Source organism: Zonotrichia albicollis, chromosome 2, assembly GCF_047830755.1.
Source record: "Zonotrichia albicollis isolate bZonAlb1 chromosome 2, bZonAlb1.hap1, whole genome shotgun sequence".
Taxonomy (NCBI): Eukaryota; Metazoa; Chordata; class Aves; order Passeriformes; family Passerellidae; genus Zonotrichia; species Zonotrichia albicollis.
Window position 1 is genome coordinate 56,107,820 of NC_133820.1, and position 20,510 is coordinate 56,128,329.

The 20,510-nt window shown below is 38.6% G+C and overlaps 1 protein-coding gene across 1 annotated transcript in view; it reads left to right on the forward strand.

The window, feature by feature from the left end:
• The first annotated feature begins 309 nt into the window (after positions 1-309).
• Positions 310-20,510, forward strand: part of DDX10 (DEAD-box helicase 10) — a 155,195-nt gene continuing 134,994 nt past the window's right edge. The window contains exons 1-9 of the mRNA XM_005482551.3: positions 310-563; positions 4,814-4,874; positions 5,110-5,240; positions 6,821-6,979; positions 7,427-7,547; positions 8,671-8,860; positions 10,886-11,012; positions 12,300-12,462; positions 13,716-13,800. Coding sequence (XP_005482608.2) covers positions 378-563; positions 4,814-4,874; positions 5,110-5,240; positions 6,821-6,979; positions 7,427-7,547; positions 8,671-8,860; positions 10,886-11,012; positions 12,300-12,462; positions 13,716-13,800 — 1,223 coding nt within the window. The 5' untranslated portion in view covers positions 310-377. The remainder of the gene's footprint in view (positions 564-4,813; positions 4,875-5,109; positions 5,241-6,820; positions 6,980-7,426; positions 7,548-8,670; positions 8,861-10,885; positions 11,013-12,299; positions 12,463-13,715; positions 13,801-20,510) is intronic.

Genomic DNA, 20,510 nt, shown 5'->3' on the forward strand with positions numbered 1-20,510 from the left:
GCGAACTGTGCCCCTGCCCACCGCAGAGAGGCTGCAACTGGATACTCTTTAAGGTGTTTTCCAAGCAAATCCATTCTATGATTTTGTGATTCCCCCACACTGCTGTGGACAAACTTTATGCCAGCACTAAGCACATACCCCTTTTCTATTAAGGCTTAAGGCTTTTTTTTTTTTTCCCCCTTTCCGTTTCACAATCTCTATCAGTAACTTGCAGTAATTTCCTTGCTCTGGCACGAACTCCTTCTTGGGGTTCCACGCTTCCCACGCTGGCGGAGGCCGGGCCAGGGCGGTGCCTGCCGGCGGCACCGCCCCGGGAGTGACGCGCTCCGGCTGCGCCCGGCCCGGCGTGCGCGACCCACGCGGGGCGGAGAGGCAGCATGGGCTGGTCTGGCGGCGGCGGGGCCGCGGCGGCCGCCATGGACCCCGTGCGCAGCTTCGAGCGCTGGAAGAAGAAATACACCCGGCGGACGAAGAGGCTGCGGCTGCAGCGCAAGGAGAGGAAGCGGCCCGAGTGGCAGGTGGAGCGGGAGAACATCGGCCGCCTGGTGCAGCGCTACCCCGAGGTACGGCCGGGCCGGGAGCCAGGGGCTGTGCGGGGCGGTCTGTGAAACAGCGGCTCCTTCCTCGTGTGGCGTGTGTGTGGACAGAACCGGGAGGAGGAGGAGGGATGGTGTCTGTAGGTCCATGGTCGCAGAGCAGTTGGAGGTGCCCGTAGGTAGGAGGTGTGCTGGGTGGCCCTGCTCTGCGGTGGGCAGCGGGCTCTCACTGTCACGAGGTCGGGATGGAGCTCTGTTCTTATCCCCAGGCAGAGGAGCAGGGACCGGCAGCCGCAGTTCAGGGGCTTTGGTGGAGCTGACTGGACGGGCTGTGGAGCCGGGGCAGTGGGACCCTCGGGCGGCGGAGTTTGTTGTTAAAAGAGCAGCGAGGAGGAGAAGGAGGCTGGAGCAGGTTGTAACCAGGGGCGCTTGGCCCTTCTCACCAGGCAACGTGGGTATCTCCGTGTTGGAGATAGCACACGTTTGTCTCCATAGAAGAAGCACGGCAGGCAAACCATCAGTATGAATGAATGTGATGTTTGGCCTCAAGCCAGGAAATAGGTGTTTGAATGCGAGACCTGAAGTGAGTGGTGTTGGTTTTGTTTCTCAGAGCCCCTTGAATTCCTGCGGGAGATAGTCAGCTTTGGATAGTCAGCGATCACACTGATGGGTGGAAAGCGCTGTAATTGTGAATAACGGGTTAGATGTGTGCTGCCTGTGGCGCTGCTCTGCCTCCTGCCAGCTTTTGCTGAGTTTGCAGGGCAGTTGTGCTTGGTTATGCTGCACTCGGCACAGCGGGCGGTAATGACTTTTTGGTGGTTGTGACTTGATTGAGCGGAAAGTAATGACAAGAGATATAGAAGAAACACATCTGTTACCATAAAGAGGTCATGTTAACTCTATTAGTTAAAATTCAGCAAGTTAGTATTCTTGAGCTTCACTGGATCATTTGCTTTGCTATTTGAAAACAAATGGCATGTTCCTCTACTCCTAGCCTTGGCTATGTGAATGCCTATGGATGTTTCTGTGTCACTAAAGTGACTGCTGCATGTGCATCTGTTTCTGGGCATGGGTGATAGTTCTGCTTCATTGTGCAGCTTGGGGCAGCATAGGTTGGGTTTGGATATTGGAAGGTTGTGTTTGTGTGTGTTTTTGGGGTGTTGAAGAAAAGAGGCTGGTAATGTTCAAGCCTGTTTTCATCAGAATTAAGAAAGAGTAAATGTGTGCTTGTGTTAGGATAGTTCTCGGGTCTCTTGGTCTCGCCTCTGCTGGGGCTTTGCTGTTCTTTTGCTCCAGAATTCTCTTGCCTGTGAACTTCTAACTTTCTGTCTTCAGTCCTTCAGATAGTCTTTTCTGGTCCCTGATAAGGTTTTCCACTGGGTCTCCAGTGTTCCTTCCACATTACCCTGGATCTGGTTAAAGTAGGCATGAGAGTTGTGAAGAAGTGCCATGTGCTTGGATCATCAGCGGTCTGCAGAGAGTTCTGCATGATGCAAATCCCTTAGGGACAAGGGAAGCAGGATGCTTTTGGGTGAGCTCCTCTGTGAAGAACAGTGGCTGGGGTCTCTGGTGCACAGGCTGTGCGTGGGTTAGATTTATATGTGCGTGGAATAGTGGTAGAATGGTTGGTGGATGCAAGATGATCCAGCTTGACCTCCTGTCCATGATTTCATGTGTGAGAATGACTGCAGTGGATAAACAAGACAAAATTAATAATGAAGACTCAGCCACTATGTTACTGGATTTTTTTTTCCATTTGTTGACATGTGATGGCAAGCGTGTGGCAGCATAGATGGAAAATGTGAAATTTAGTTTCAGTGTGTCCATATCATGGGACCATTTGCTGTGTTATATGTTCATAGATGAGTTGCTTTCTGTTGATTCAGTGACTTTGTTGCTTGTCAGGCCATTGATGGACCTGGTCTTTTCCACACAGTTGTGCTTGTGAAAAGCATTAACAGCCTAGCTTTTTGTGAAAAATCCTTTGTAGTCTGCTTGGTGTCAAATTAGTCAAGTTAGATTAGAATAGCTGAATATTTGAAATATTTGAAATGAGCTGGCTGCTCTCATATGGAGGTGATTGGAGAGAGCTCATGGTTACAGCATCCCAGCAGATGAGCAGAGGTAGTAACTTTGGACAAGGAAACAAACTAAAAACGTAGAAGTTGGTGGTGTTTTCCACTGGTGTATGTAGATGTGGAATAGGATTATCAGAAGATCTACCTTAGACTCAGTCCTTATGCCTTCCATTTGGGCATGACTTGAACATATATCAGTACCTTCAGAGTTCAAGGGTACTACAGCATAACATTATTCAGCTCCTGGAAATATGCAGGGCAGAGAAATAATACAAGAAGCTTTGTGACGTGGCCTTTCCCAAAATCCCTTGCTCTTATAATAATGTTCTCACTTTTTTTTCCTTGAACATCCTTGAAGGATGCTAGGCTTATGCTTGTAATGATTTTTAAATTGATTTGCAGAAGTTGAGGGTAGAAGAGTGAAACAATATTTGTCTTCTTTTTTGATTAATACATCTGTTCTTACTGAGTCATCTAAAGTTAAAAAGAAATTGACTACTGAAATACTTTAATTATTTAGAGCAATTTCAGATTGCTGCAATAGCCTATTTAATGTATCACAAACCTGTTAAAATCTATCCCTTTAGCTGCACATAATCGATTGCATGAATTCTTTTTTCAGGTTAGTAAAATGCTTTTCCCTCCTGTAGGCCTACTGTTCTTCTATGCAGAGTCTCTTGACTGAAATGAACCAGAAGCTGTATACATCACTGAGTTGTAAATATTTCGTATGCAAAATAGTAAGACTGGGAATTACCAACTGAATTTGGAAGTAGTTGTCAAGAACCTTTTTTGTGGTGATTCTGGTAGGATTTTTTCCCTCCTCCAAAATGATGTTTGGCAAAAGTTTAGTTGCTCTGTTAGGACACAGTGAAAGCTTGAAATCTATCTTGCTAGTGCTCTGCCTTGAAATGTGTCAAAACCGGGTTTTATTAAGAGCATTATAACTTTTTACCTGTTTTTACCTTTTATTTATAGAGATTAAATTCACGTGTTAAGTTACTTGTCTTGATTTTACTGGAGAGACCTAGGCTGTTGTGTGCTGTTGTGATTTAGATGCTTTAAACAGCTACAACCTCTCAGTTTTCTGTAACAGGCAGAGCCTGTAAAAGGCTTGGTACTTCAAGGAGATACAAGGCTGATCTGACAGCTCAGTAGCTCTTTATCTGAAACCTTTTCTGGAATTGCTAACACAAGATGTCAGGAGGGTCTGAAGACTATTTTGCTTGGTCCCTGACTTGGGAGACTTCTCTTCAGCACTTTGGTAGAGATAAACAATACCTATTAGAAATGCATGTGTTGTAAGCTCCAAGTTTGACATTTAGAAATCTCAGTTTATGGATTTTAGTCAGCATGCATTCAAAGCTGTGTAGTCTGGCTTCTTTTTCAGGCTTTATTAATTCAGTTGTCTCTATTTTTTCTTGAGTTTTGTGGGTTTTTTTTGTCCTGCTACTATTAGTTGTGAAATTTGCCAGTGAGAGCTGTTCACATCTGCTAGAACAGCCTTGAAAATACTGCATTTTTTCCAACAGCTCTACTTGACACCTCATCTTTGTAAATCATTGAGCAAACTCATGGACTCAAACACTTTTTACTGGGGGCTCTGTGTGTGTGTGTGTAAGTAGCAGCTCTCACATATGGGTGCATACAGAGAATTAAGTTAGTAGGTGCCAGGACAACCAACTACTTTTTTAGTATTTTTTTAACCCTGTAGGACAGGTCTAAAAAGTGTGCTGGAGGCTGGTGAATCTGGTGAGCTTCAGGACATAAGTGAACTCTTGTCAGTCAGGTAGATGTGATATTGCTGCAGCTCTGAGTACCCAAATACATGCTGCAGTGAGGATGAGATATAATCCCAAGCAAATCCCTGCTGGGATCTGAAAAGGACATCTGAGCTCTAGTAAGGTGTAGACCAGGCACCTCCTGAGTCTTCAGTCTAAATTTCTCAATGATTTCATGATGTCTGAGCTTTAAATTATGCTATTAGCCTGCATTATTCAAGTATATAATTACTTACTGAATAGTTTATGGTAAATCTGTGGTTTAGATTAGGTCAAACTAGTATAGATTGCCTGACTAGCTAACTTGAATCAGATCATACTGAACAATATATTAATGTTAACACTAACTTGTAGAATGCTATTCAGTTCCTTTCTTATGGTTGGATTGTAAGCATTGATTAAAATTATTTTGTTTCAGATAAATCCAAGTGAAATCCAAAGATTTTCAGATTTTCCATTGTCAAAGAAAACCCTAAAAGGTGAGTATAGAACTTTTCTTTAGAAAAATAATATAAGTAAAAGACATAGTTTATCTGCATCTGAACATTTTTTTTCTTTAAACTAAGTTTTAGGTAAGTATTGCCATGCACAGCATTTTCTAAGCAGAGCAATGCAGTTGTGGACCAGACAAAATTGAATAGCTATTTTTTTTTCTTCATTTTTTTTGTTCCTCTTCCCCTCCCACCCTCTCTCTTCTCACCCTGCAAACACCAGGACTGCAGGAATCTCAATATCGTGTGGTAACAGAGATTCAGAGGCAGACCATAGGTTTGGCTTTACAAGGGAAGGATGTACTTGGAGCTGCAAAGACTGGATCGGGCAAAACGTTGGCTTTTATTGTTCCAGTAAGTGATTTACATCCTTCTGTTTCTACTCAAACCACGTTATCTCTGAAATACTGATGTCAGTCAGTTTACATTGATAGATCCTGAGAGAAAAGGAGAAAAATTAAAATCCAACTGATCTGTTTCAGGAAAGCCAAAATACTTAGGAATTGAATAAAGCTGCTTGAGCTTCTGAAAGAAGTGTATTTTTTGTGCCAGGAATATTCTGCGACTTAAAGGTTTCATTTTGATCCTTACATTAGTAGACCCTGTGCGATTTAGAAGGTGCTTTATTTTTCTCTCAAGGATGTTTTCCTAGTGCAACTCTAGTTGTCCAATTTTTCTGGCATTTGAAAACTAGCTGTTTAAAACAGAATGGTGGATTTTCAGTTCCTTAGATTTTTTTAATGACTGGTTTTCACTCATTTAAAATGTTACAATTTGGATCTTACATAACAAAGTTAACCTTAGTGATTGTGGACTTCCTGTCAACTCCTTGGAAATCACTTCTTGAGGCAAGCAGAAAAGTGGGATGAAAATCCCTGTATTGGATGTTCATGTCTGACAGTTTTACTCAAAGCATCATGATCTGCATTTCATTTCTTCAGTTGAGACGTGTGCTTAAAGTGCACATATAAGCAGGCACAAACCCCAAAGGGGAGAATTTTTTTTAATGGAGTTACTCTGTTGAACGTTACTTGCATTTTTGTAAGCTTAAATTTCTTTGGAGCCTATTACTGTGAGAACAGTAGTAGGTGCTTTGAATACCCTATCTAGTAAAGAAGACTTATGCTGCTTTAAAAAAAAATCTTATTAGCAGAGAATAAAAAAAATGTAAATGGTTTCACCAGTCTTGTGAATTTAAGAAACAAGTGAGATTACTATTTAATATAAGAGTAGATGTACTTAGTTTTACAAACCTTATTTTAAAACAGTTTTAGAGACGAGGGCTAAGAGAGGAGCTGAAGAGGTGAGGAGTGGAAAAAAATTCATTGTGCAAGTATGCTTACCAGCTCTCTGTATTTCAGAAGTCTTCAGATATTCATACCTTAAAGTCCTTGTGTTAGGATTAGCTGACTGATAGAGTGTTTCTGCAGCATCAATTCATAAGAGGGGGAATAATCCTCCAACTTTAGTTGGAATGTTCTGTATGTAATGTGTGGATAGACTGCTTCAAGTCGATAAGCCAGAATTAAAGCTTCAATAATTAGTGTTCTTCCAGGTGCTCACTGTACCCCTGGTTCCCACAAAACCTTATGAGTAGAGAAATTTCTCATGTTTTTCTGTACTGATTCCTATTATCATATAAATGGCATAATTTAGCAGAGTAGGATTGATTGTGCAGTGAAGTGTTTATGATTTTCCACTCATTGCTGTCTGTCTTAGGTTGGTACTGGAGAATTTTGCTTAACAGCAAGTGTAATTACCATTAGTTAGAATTTATATATCATCAACCATGTAAAGTGTGCACTGATGTTTCTTCGTATCATTATTTTAATTAATGTGGCTTTGTCTATTTTTTTAAATTACACTTTGATACCAACTTATTGCACATTTTCCTTGTGAGATTTTTGTGGTGATAACATGGTCACTTCTTTCAGGCTTTGGAGCTCCTCTATCGGCAGCAGTGGACTTCAGCTGATGGCCTGGGGGTGCTGATCATCTCGCCTACCCGGGAGCTGGCCTATCAAACCTTCAAGGTTCTGCGCAAAGTGGGGAAGAATCATGAGTTCTCAGCTGGCCTTATCATTGGAGGAAAAGTATGTGTCCCTCTCTTGGAGTTTGCTGTGTGGAAGCATAGTTGAGTGCTGTATTAAGTGCTAGTTAAGGAAGGAAACCCTGGACTTGGAAAGTCAAGGAGGAGAGTGGTTAATGGGAACCCATCAGTGACCCACTATTTTCTTGTGTGTATGCTGTGTCTTTTCTGAAGCTTTTTGAGGCATATTTAAAGTCTTTGCAGTGTCCATGGCTGGATGGACCTTCCTGCCAAGTCTTCCAGGACTATCCTCTTAATTTAGATTACTCTGAAATACCTTTTCCTCAGGCCAAAGATGTGAACATGCTGAAGAGATGGTGGCATATCTGTGGGAAGAGGAAAGCTGCTCCTTGACTACTCCAAGAGCTGTTAATAGGTTAAACTGGCCTGTCTTTGGTACTGGACTTCTAGTCTGAGCAACTAGAGCTAAGATGGATTAACTCTATTTCAGGATCTGAAAGAGGAGTCTGAAAGAATCCACCACATAAATATGCTGATTTGCACTCCAGGACGGCTTTTACAACACATGGATGAAACATCATATTTCTATGCATCTGATCTGCAAATGTTGAGTAAGTTTTATAAGTACTTGAAAGTACTCAGGAATATATTGTAACAGCTCATAATTGTGTGCAGCACTTCTTTGCATAAAAAGTTTATTCTTGTCATGTTATGTAGATGAAATGACATTTAAACTTGCACGTGTTCAGATTAAATTAGAAAACAGCAAAATCCCTTTCTTGTGTGTACTTTATCTGAAGCAGTTGATGAGCATGCCATCCCTAGGATAAATAGAAGCAGGGGATTTAGTAAGGAACCCAAACCCCAATGTAGTGCCCCATATAATCTTTTAATTTGTCTTTACTAATGCTAAACTTACCTTTCTGGCTGTGGCTCTTGTGTCTTTCCTGACATGATAATTGACTAGCTATGTAGGATATCCATTGCAGTGTGTGTATTTTGGACCAGTTCTAGAAAACATTTTCTTTGTGTTTTAAGACAGATTTCTGCTCCTTTTATTCTTTTGTTTGCATTGTTACCATTATTTGTTTTCATCTTTCCAGCCTGAACAAAAATCTTCAGTGTAATGAAAAGGTTTGCCTGCTTCTAAGAACTGCATAATCTTAGCCTAGCTTGAGGAACTTAAAAGCAATTAAGAAGCTAATGAAGCTGATAAAATGTGAAATTATGCTTGCTACACTTAGTACAATTCATGACAGACAAGAATTGCATTAAATGTAGGCTCTTTTAAGGCTTTGTCTCTGTGCTGCTTGGTTTATACCCTATATTTCAATGGTAAATTCAGCTTAGGTACAGGAGAGTGTTTTGCTCTGTCACAAATACTACAACATTGTTTTACATTCTGTGCTTTTATTTCAGTAAAAGGACAGGGGGTCTTTTTGCAAATTGCCAAACTCTTCACTTGAGATGCTGATCTTTTTCCTTCTGCATGTGAAACTGAGGGCTGTAGTGCTTAGATTATGGGAAATGCTATGATTTCTGTTGCAGGTGTTTTTAAAAACGTATTTTATGAAGTACAGGGATATCTAAAGAAATTCCTGTCATGTACAGTAGTTAATTTAATCTCTGCATTTTAAGTACAGATAGAATTTTGTGCTACATGGATTTAATGTAGATTTTTTAAAATAAATAAATCTAAATCCAGTTTTTTGTCAAATTTATCTTTCAATCCAGTTCTTGATGAAGCTGACAGAATTCTAGACATGGGGTTTGCTGATACAATGAATGCAATCATAGAAAATCTACCTAAGAAACGCCAGACCTTGCTTTTTTCTGCAACACAAACAAAATCTGTGAAGGATCTTGCACGGCTGAGTCTGAAAGATCCAGAATATGTTTGGGTTCATGAGAAAGCCAAATTCAGGTATGTTGGGTTTTTTTTTTTCATCCTGGTGTGGGGTTATTAGATAGTGATCCTATTTAACTGCTGCTGTGACAGTTCCCTGAATCAGAGGTAGCATTGTGCGTCCATCACTGGATCGGTGTCTGATCCTGCTCTGTGCCTTCCTGAAAGCAAGAAATATCCACGGGGGACTAGTTCTGACTGAATCACTGCAGGGAGTCTGAACCTGTGCTTGTCTTGACTCCTCAGGCAGCTTCTCAGACTGGAAATTCTTTTCCTCAGGAGGAAACTGCAGAGTGGATCATAGCCAGTGTGCTGGGTCTAGCAGCACTCAGTTCTGAGTAACTCCTTTTCTGCTGTTCAGCATCCCTGCCTCCCGCATGTGGGTGCTTACTGTGCAAAACCACCACAGATAGTTTGTCTGTGTGCCACTTGTAAATCTGGCTTTCCAAGGATGTGCTTTCCTCTTGGGAAAGTGCAGAATGGCAGTCTTGCTTGTGTGTTCAGTATTAGGTGCCCAAAAGAAAGCATTTGCTGTTAGTTGACGTGCGGTAACTCCTGTGGCTTCCTGATGTGCTGTGTTTTCTATGCATGTTCAGGGCTCTGGCCCTGTGTGCACAAAATAGATTTGTCCTGCCTTACAGTTAGGAGTTGGATGGGAGGTCCTTGCTGGAAGGGAAGTATATGGTGTGCCATGCTCAAAAAGTGTAATGTATCACTAAATGAATGTTGCTTTTTGGCACATAATTTTCTTTTGAAATCCAAATGAAGAATGTTATTTTGCATTTCTGTGGGCTTGATCGAGTGTCAAATTACTTATGAGCATGGATGATTCTTTTTCTGCTCTTCTCTGAAATATGCACATATTTCCATATCTAAGATGCAGGAGAAAGGTGAAGCACAGAGATAAAAATGGTTTTCCTGGGAGCAAACAAGAAATCATCAGGAAAATGCATGGCAGAGCCATGCAATTGAATCTTGAAGAAGTTTTTACTATTTGATTTGATTATCTTTGTATTGTACTTCAAATACCTTTTTTAAATCAGTAATACTATCAAAGGCATCTTAAATAAACATGATTGCCAGAAAAACAAGTATGGCTAATACCTTCTTATCAGAAGAGAATGTACAAGCCTTGTATGCAGTCTTCATTTTGGCGCCCATCTATTTCATAGATCTCCCATGTTCAGTGAAGTCTATTTTAAAGTACATTTAATTTTTTTAAATATTTAGGAGGATGCAATTAGATAACAAACCAAATTAAAAGTAAGTATTAATTTGTTTTAGAGTTCACTGCTTTAGGTTATTGCCTTATAAAAGCAATTTCCTCTGAAAGACATAGAAAACAAAAAGTGCTATGGCGTAATTCAAATTAAATAGCAGAATAAAAACTGGAGGAGTCTCTTCTAATTTCATCCTCCCAAGTGACCACCTTAGAAAGGTAATTTTGAATACCCACAGTCTGTTTAGGGTGAAGTCAAGAGAGATGAGCATTTAGATGTGTTTCAAGGGCAAATATCCCAAATAATTTTTCTTGGTTTTTTTTTTTTTTTTTTTCCTGCTTTTAAGAACAGAAATGTGAGTTCAGATGACAATTCAGAGCTTTAGAAAGTCACTTTGCATCTCAGTGTAATCAGTAAAAGTACATCAATGCTCTCTTTTTGTGCGTGATTAGACTCTGCTTTGACATTGCCTTAAGCACAAATGATGCTTTAATAGGACTAATAGACAAAACTGCATTTTAAGTCAAGGCAATTTGAATGTCACTGCTGAGACGTGGAAAGTTTGCCTTGCTGGAAGTAAATGAATTTAGAAGTAATGTCAAAAGTTATATTTCCTTCCCCACTGGCTTTTAATAAGGGAATTGATGTAGCTTTCAAATGAAGCTGGTAAGACTTGTTTCTCAAAGTGGGAGAGCTTTCTGATTCCTTTTCTCGTTTTTCTGAGTATGTATAAGACACTCTTGGCTTAAATGAAAGGTGAGACATTTCTGTGATTTATCTAAATGAACTTTTTTGATATTTTTTTTTTTTTCTCCTTCTTTAGTACCCCAGCAACTTTGGATCAGAACTATGTTGTCTGTGAGCTTCAGCAAAAAGTAAACATGTTATACTCTTTCCTGAGAACTCATTTGAAAAAGAAGAGCATTGTGTTTTTTGCAAGCTGTAAAGAGGTATGTTTTTTCTCTCCCTCCTTCTGCCCCAGAATTTAAAAACTGATAAATGAAGGTATTCATATAGGTATCAATGCATCAGAAAGGTGAGATTGTGGGCTAATTTGCTACAGGAAATTGGAGGAACAAAACATCACCTACTGCTGTGTGTCATTCAGGACCTGGCTTCAAGGCAATTCAGTGTCCCAGGCTCAGTGCAGGAAGGTTCTGGAGACCTGAGTGTTCTCAGCCATTTTTATGGTCTGCTATTCAAAATGAACGCTAAAAGTTAATGTCAGTAAGGCCCAGCTATTTCAGTTCTGTCTTTTGACACGTTTCATAGTTAGATTACCAAGTATTTCAGTAATTGTACGTGCTTTATTTATAAGCTTTTAAATGGGCCTGTTTGAGAAGGTGTGATTGTGAAATAGTACTGGCAAAGGTTTTTCTTACATAGCAAGTAATCCTTCAAATACCTGCTTGTATAAATATCCTGGGACCATTCTGTTGAAGTTATTTGCATGTGTTTGTTTGGCACAGGTATTTGTACCTATAACTACTGCATGTACCAAGTATTTTACAGTGCAGGTATTGCTTACTAATATAATACAAGGCTAGTATTTTACAATAATAGACCATTTTACAACGGCCTAGGTAAATATTCATTGCAGTTCTTTCCCCTCTGCAAGAGGTGGTGATATTTTTGTTGTTCTGCAGTTGACTGGTGGCACTGAAGTGGTTGGCTTAGCTGTACAGAAATTTTTGGAGCTGCAGCTGTTCAGCAAAATACACAATTTATCTAACTACTTTCTTAAAAAGATGCTAGGTAGCTGCCTGCTGTAAAACAGTGCTGCATCATGGGTACTGTAGGTAAGAGTAAACAGGCTGATTTTATAAGAGAACATGTTGAAACTTGAAATAGTAAACAGACTGTAGACTGATTTAAGTTGCAAGTATAAAACACAACACCCCTCCAGTACTGTCTAAAAGAAGTGCTTCTCATGGACTTTTCAGATGGACTTTGGTCCTTTGCATACAGCCTAAGTACTTGTGTCCCAAGTTGTTCTTGCTGCTACCTACTTTGGTTTCCTTTAGGAAATGCCATCAAAAGGCCTGGCAGTCTTTTGCCACAATTGCTTTCATCTGTTAGTACCTGTTGTGTAACAAGGTCTCAACATCTTTTTTCTCTGATGTGGAGAAAAGTTTATTTAATTTGATGTATAGTTTCTGTTGCTATATACACTGTATATGATCTTAACTTGTTTAACAGTGCATGGTAATTCTTTTTTCCCTTGATTTGTTGGGTAGGTTCAGTATCTGTTCAGAGTGTTCTGTAAGCTTCAGCCTGGTCTTCCTGTCCTGGCACTCCATGGCAAGCAGCAGCAGATGAAGAGAATGGAAGTCTACACTTGCTTTGTTCGGAAAAAGGCAGCAGTGCTTTTCGCTACAGATATCGCAGCTCGTGGCCTGGGTAGGTACCCACAGGAGCAGCAGCTAAACCTGTTGAAGCTTTGTCAGACATTATACTCTGAAGACTGACCCAGTTTTTGAAAAATGAAGCAGTAGTTTGCTTAGGAGCTCAAAGTAGAGATGCTTCTTAGAGTTCTGCCTTTTCTTTACTGAAGCGGCCCACTTTGTCTGTTCTTGTATTTTCTTTTTATCCCAGAGAAACATGTGGTAGGTAAACAGTGATGTATCAATGATGTATCTTTTTACTTGAAAGCAAGATTTCAGCAGTTTTAAGTATTTCTGATATGCTTGTATCCTGTGGGTTATTTCAAAGTATATGAAAAATTGCTAACCTACTGATATGTGGAAATGGAAACCTGAAATTTTAATGTCTGATAGATGAGTGGCATTGTAGGACTGTATTGATAAGGAGACAGAAAAATAAATGAGGGTAAAATAATTTTTTTTCTTTTAGTTCTTGGAGGCATTTAAGTATAACACAAGACTTTTCAGGAGTCCAGTCATTCTTTGAGGTAGCAAACTCTGTTGTCCAAAATGTGAGGTTTAGTCACTGTGTTACAAAAAGAAAGAAGGTGCTCTAAAAACTGAAGTCAGGAATGAAACCGGTACTCATACCTTCCTTACTGCTGAAATCTCACCAATGACTATCTAATTTGGGTATGGTTAGTTTGGTTTAGTGTGGATATAATTCTGGAATACTGTATAGCTGCAGATTTGGTTTCAGTGCAGAGCCTGCTGCTGAGTGAAGTGCAGTAGTTGGAAAATGCTTATTATTAATATCATTCACAGTCAAGGCTGACTTTTGTCAGGCTTGGTCACCTCCTCTCATTTTTAAGAGGGGCTGTTGTATTTCTGTGACAGCTGAAGTGATGCAGTCTCACCACAGCTAACTTCAGACCCCAGTGGTGTAGCATATTAACAGTGAGGATTAAAAGTGGGTCAGATATTGTTATATAATTGTTAACCGTAGGGTGTTTTATCATCTGTGTGATACAAAACATGTCTGTTCTTGTCAAGTGTGAAATTATGTTCCATTCATTGCACTGTCATAATTTGGGAAATGAACACACAATTAATTTAACTTTCTTTGATGAAGAGAATGATTGTTTATGTATGCTAATGCACACAACATTTCAGAGGTTGTACCTAATGTCTTAAATGGGTCCAGCTGGTGGTTCTTACAGGAATTAATGCTCTTGCATAGGAGGATTTGAGTCCGGTGAAATTACTTGTTGTATTTTTTTCTTTACACAGATTTTCCAGCAGTGAATTGGGTCATTCAGTTTGATTGTCCAGAAGATGCAAACACGTATATCCACAGAGTGGGAAGAACAGCCAGGTTTGTTTTCACTTTTCATGAGTATTTTAATGTTTAAAACAAGATCTCTGTAGGGACAGATCACTGGCTAAAGACTCACTTGAACAAAATTAAGATATAAATTAGAAAGAAAAAGGCTGTTATCGCTAAGAGACCCTTTTGATTAGTTAGGAGTAATGATTTAACTTAATAATTTCTTAATGAGCTTCAGAGACTTGTTACAGCAGACAAAAATATCTCTGATTGTTCCATCTGATTAGTAACAATTATTGGAGGAAATAGAAAACCTTTTTTCCTTGGCAGGATTACCTCAAAGGATGAGTTGAGTGTGTGTGTGAGTGGAAAAGCTTGTTTTGCTACTGACATTTACAGATAAATAGTGTTTTACACTGTGGTTCCAATTTCTTTGTGAAGACTCTTCAAAAGAATGTAACTATTTCTTCCCTATTTTAACTTGGGAGGAAGGAATCAAATGTTAATTACAGGTTAAATTTTTAATTTTCTAAGTCTTTTGTGGAATTATATACTTAAGCATCGCTTTAGTTAAAATATTTCTGGCTAAGCTTTTATGATGGGAGTTACCCAGATACACTGTTGTAAATCAGGTCCTTCATCTCTAAAGTAGATTTTTAAGTGAAACAGAAGCTGTTACTGTATATAATTCAGGAGATCAAAAACCTCATGCAATTATCTGAAGGATGAAATGCAAGGCCTAGCATTATATCTTGTCTCTAATTTAATTTGTTTGTAGTAGAGCTTGCAATATAGGCAGTTGTCAAACCTAATGACAGAGCAGTTGCTTAGAGTAGGATTTCAACACTATAAGAATTTGAGATCTGTATTCCTAGATCAGAAGGCTGGTAAATTTTGGTGACTGTACCATGCCAATGCACTTCTCACACTTTTTCAAAATGTAGATGTTTTAGCCATGTTTTCATTGTAATTGGTAACATTTCTGCTCCATGATGTCCCTCTGCTCTCTATTTTCTTATCTTCTATGGTAGAAGGGAATGATAAATTTTTAAATTACTTTGAAAAAAAACTGTCAATGAACAAAGTCAGTGAGTGTTGTATATAGTTAGATAAAACATGTAGCTATTTTGCTAATTTAAAATTTAGATGTAATCTTATGCCTACCAATTGAGGAAAAAGCATATAGGCTTGGTTAGAGTTGTGTTAAATTTTCTTTTTTCTCTCTTTTTTTTTTTCCTGTGTGGCTTCCACAGAAGGCTTGTAATTTTGTCTTTATGGCATGCTGTCATCATGGAAGGAAAACAATGTATCTGGAACTGTTTAATTGGCTGGGTTTAGGATACTGGTTGAGCTCTTTGTGAACCATGTCACTCAGTTAAAGCACCTTCCTGGAGTTGGGATCCTCAGGCCTTTTCCCTATTCTCATTAGGAGCTGAGAAGAGCAATTTTAACCAAGTTTAGCATGGGGAAGAAGCTCTAAAGAGGTGCAAAGCCAAACAACTCCTCTTTGTTATAATGCTTTTATTCAAATGTCCTCTGAGAGGACTTTAGCCTGGCAAGCTTAAGGGTCTGTCTTCAGTGGCCTCTTAAGTGCAGCCTTCTGTGATTGCTCCAGGGACAGATGTAGATAGAAAACTGGGGCAGGGTGTCTGTCTCAGGGACTGTGGGCTGTGCTGGATGCCTTACTGGGCTGTAGATTACATTTCCTTCTATGCCAATCTTTCAGTAGGGAGACCTTACTGAGAAATTGGGAGTACACCTGGTAAGTTGTGTGAGCTGGAGGGTATTGACTGGCAGTAAAAAAAAAAAAAAAAGCTTTTCTGTAGGAAAAGCTTCATGGGTATTTTCTGTTTCCTAATCTCAAACAAGGATCAGCAGGTTCTGCCTATACTGGGCATTCATTTTGAAGAAACACACAGGCTGTCTCCATCCTTAAGGTAAAACAGTCCTTGAAGGAAATTTGTTTAGGAAACTGTATAGCATGAAATAAATCTTTGAAAATAAAACAAGGGACATGTCTAGTAACTTTAAGTAAATGCTGTGCAATAAGTAAATATGCTAATGCAGTTTTTGATGTGGGTAATTGAGAATGTACTTCTCATTGAAATCTGAGTGTTGAGTAGGAAGCTTCATTTGTTTTCAATAGCTACAGTTCATATGAGAAGCTTGTGTTTCTTCTAGAAACTTGATAAAAATGAACTGAACTGCAATTTAGTAGTCCTCATTAATGGGGTTAGAGATAATTACAAATTTTCATGGGTTATGAGAATATAATTGCATAGAATGAAAGCTAAATTAAATATCTCATCTAATTAAGGGGCTGTGTTAAACTGTAATTAAAACTGGGATGCCAAATAGTGTTTACTTTTGAAGTCAAATTATTTTGTGATATGAAAGTAAATATGAAAGGAGAGAAAATATGTTGGGGAAGGGGCTGGAAAACCTTTGACTAACAATCATGGATGTGTTCCCACATACATCTTACAATTTGGCAAAGCTTGATCTAAGACAAGAGGTAGCAGTTTATTTTTAAGTGGATAAGGCCAGTGTGTTCCCTAAGAAACATTTCATTTGCATTTTACCCCACTGAAGAACATAAGTTGCAGCTCCTGCATTTTTGATTTATGGTTAAGTAAGATCAAGAAAATCTGGGTCTAATCCAGTAATGCTTTTGCTTTATAGTAGAATTGACATATTGAGTGGGTTTTTTTTTTTTTACTAAACTTGAAAGGTATGCTACAATTAGAGTGACTAGAACCTGTTTCTTCCAGTTACTTTCAAAGTCTTAAATAGTTTACTGACAGACTTTCTAAAATACTGACAATGTCATGGGCAGTCCCATAAATACTTTTGGTGTTATTTTTGCTGCACGGTTTCTTAGAAAAGTCAGTGGTTTAAAACACCAGATTACAATGTTTCCTCTGGGATTTAATTTCAAAAACTCTAAATACAAGCTGCTTGTAGCCAATTGCCTGCAAAACTAATTTCTTCTGGCTTTTAATTTCTATTGATGCCTTCTATTCTGTAACTTTCGAAGCCTACAGTTGAAAGTATTCTTTGATGAATTTTGTGAAAGAAGTTACGGTACCACTAGGGGACAGCAGAAGATAATAATAATTTTTGAAGCACCCTAATGCTCATTTTTTCCCCCAACTGTTTTTCCAAACATAATGTCTAAGTTGTATGGCATGAAAAAAGTCTCTAGGGTTATTTGTCTTCCAGTCATGATTGCATTGGTGACACAAGACAGCAAAAAGTTTATTTTGTCTTTTTGTTCATGCATAACTGCCTTCAAGTTTGGATGTACCTATATCCTAGCAAGTCTCAGTAATTAATTTCTTTCTTTCCTGGCATTGCATTCATCCCTCCACTTAATGTTTAAATTTATTTTTTTTTTCTTCAGAAGCAACTACTGCTGCTTGAATTAAGTGATTTTCATGTCATGAGTCTTTTTAAAGGCATTGGCACTGGAATGTTAAAGAGAATAAGTATTTTTGTTTCACAGTTTTTATCTGTGATATGTCTAGAGCTATATATGATTTAGGTCTCACTGGTTCAGACTTCTGATGGTATTTAATCCAGCCTAGTTGGTTAGCTTTCTTAGGTGCTTATACTGACTTAGGAAAGTAATTGTAATTCTGTTGTTGTCAACAAACAGTGTGCATATAGGCATGCTTCTTTTCTTCTAGTAAATTATATTTCTGAAAACAAATGGAGTAATTAAACTCCATCTTCCCAAAGCAGAATACTCTGTTACCTGCCATTTTTGTGGTGGCTGGTATGATGATCAGACTAAAAGAGGTATGACTAAAGCCTCTTAAGAAGAATGTGTATTTTGATGCTTTGTGAGTACTGGAGAAGACGCACACCTGTCAAATTAAGGACAGGTGAAAGAGGCAGGTGATAGAATGATCTTACTCTGTCATGCAGTTATAAGCTTTGAAGCTCATTAATGCTCATTGGGGCTCTCCTTAAGTAATTAATTTCACACATTATATGTGTGAGAGTGAGACTAATAAACCTTAAGAGTAATGTGACAATAAAGCATTTAAAAACGCAAGTGGCTTAATAGTATCTTTTTCAATGGTGGAAGCTTGATTTTTATTTCTCTTTTTAATTGGGAAAAATTTCAGGGATATGTATCTTGGGTCCTGAGTAATATGGACAGCCAAGATGACAACTCCTTGTTTTGATTATTTTTCTATTTTTAAGACCCACTGAAGCACTTTGAATGCTGTGTAAAAATAAATACTGTATTAAGACCCTCTCACATTGCAGTCAAGTCGTCATCCTAACTCAAGTAAAAATAGCCGCCAGTGGAGGTCACAAGATATTGTTGACACTACATTTAACTTGGAATTCACTTTATTAACTTCTCTAAAATTAAACACTGTATCCTAGCTACATTCTTGACAGTGGCCTCTGATGCTGCAGTTGTACTGACTGGCACTGTGTTATCTGCTAGAATTTGCTTCCTAATGGAATGGTAGGAATGTTCCTGTGCCCTGAACGATTAAGTGGCCAAGGTTATTACCTGCTGACAGGAAGCTGTGCTGTTTGCTGGAATAGCAAAATAAATAAGCACATGTATTTTAACTCAGCAGAGTGGACACAGCTGCTGTGGGTAATGGATTGCTTCCAGTGTAGGCTGGAGCAGTCAACAAGCTCCCAAGGCCTTTTGAAATCAGTTTATTCTAAGACTAACTTGATAAGATTGGTGAACCACAAGAACCAGTGATGATTCTTGTCCATTATTTCTTGTGACCAAGACTGGCAAGCAGAGTCACTCACCCAGTATGACTGAATGGAGGGGGCTGTGGTTCTGTGGTGAGAGTAGAACCCAGATGGTTCTCTGAAATTGCCAGCAGGTATAAGTGGGCTACTTTCCAGACAGAAAAAGTATATTAAATGGTCAGTGGAAAAGAACATATAAACCGAATCAATTAATCTCTGACTTCATAGCAGAATTTACTGATAATTTTTCAGGGATACTGAACTACAGTCTATTCAATGGAGAATAGAAGTGATCTAAAGCAAAATGAAAAAAGGCAGCCAGTTCACATTTGTTGTTGAATCGAGGACTTAGCAGTGAACACTGGCTGTCTGCTGCACTGGATCAGCTGTGAATAGTCAAGACACTTTCTGGTCTCCTGTAACTTTCACTGGGCTGCTTTGGTAGGACTTGCTGTAGATGGTACAGCCCAGTTTCAGATTGCAGTGTGCACAGATCTCTTATTTAAGATTTGTTGTTTTAGGCAGAAATGCGTATTACAGGAAGAGGCCATTGATCATGTAGATGAGATAGAAATTCCAGTACGCATTTATTTTCTGCGCTCATTTGTCATTTAAAAAACCAGCAAATCTGTATTATGAAAGAAACCTGGCAGTGTAGAAGTTACAATAAATGGCCTGTTCCTATTCCTGCCTGGAAAAATACTGTTTTCTTGATTTGAAGCTTAGATTTCACCAGTCCTCATTATGTCACAAGGCCCAAAAGTTATTATGATTGGAAATAAAGTTTTGCCTGAATTGAGCCTGGTTTTGGAGACCTAAAACTGTTACTTTGTTTAAGAAATGTTTGTTTAGATATAGTAGCTTCTGTAGTCAGATTTAATGGTTGAGTTTTAAAACAAAATATGAATTACTGTGTTTCTGTAGAAGCCCTTGGGGGTAGATTTGGATTTTAGTTTCTCTTTGTTAAAGGATAGTGGTTGGGTGAACATACTTATTTGTTATTTGCATCAGATTGAAACAGATCTGCTCAGAATAAAACTATCCATTCTGATATTTTTTTAATATGTTTTTATAGATGTCTTACACTGTTCCATTATACAAAAAGTGCAACACAGACAAATGCCTGCTTCAATTGAATGCTTTTTCCTTCACTTCTGTAGTTGTTTTAAAAAAAATTGAAAACAGTTTCAAAAATAAATATAAATTACGTAGTAGAAATAGTATAACTTGACTCACTATAACTTTTTTCCTAATCTATCTCATATTAAGCATGATTATTAGATTATTAGCTAATAATTCACTGCTGTTTCTTTCAGGCTTTGCAGAGGCAAATCTTTGCTGTGCTGCTTTTTGTATTTTGCTCACCAGTTTTTCTGCATGATGAAATAGTCTTGTTCTTGATTCTTTATTGAAACGAAAATGATATGCAAACATTTAAAGAGCATTATTTTTGCAAAATCAAGTTGTCCAGATTATTTCTGTTCTGAGAAGGGTATGAATGGTGTGTAGTGAATAAATGATTGCCTTACATAGTGAGTAACTTGGCTTCACAGTGGAAATAATTATTCAATAGTTTTGTATTTATAGTTTTGCAAGTGCGTATGGTAAACAAAGGGTCCATTAGAAGAAGAGTGAAAATATATAATTAGAGTGTATCATGATGCACATGCAGAATCAGGCACATTTATTGGGATTGGTTTTGATGCTATTCTAAATGCTTAACTTACTGACTTCAGTGTTTTGAGGAGAGCAGTCTCTTACTCGCTTCTGGTAAATCTCTAGCAGATTTGATCTGGATGAGAATAAGACAGTTGTGCAGTTGATCTGGCATCCCTAGTGCCCAATTTCCTTTCTCTGATAAGGTTTACTGTGGAGAGTTTCTGCAATGCTAAAGGTATCCAAAGGTGGCTTGTTGGCTTGGAATGTGATACTTTTGGAAATGGGCTTTGGTTTAAGCTCACAAGCTTTGCAATGATACCTTACTTACTTTTATGTCTTTTGACAGATAAAATGACAGCATATGT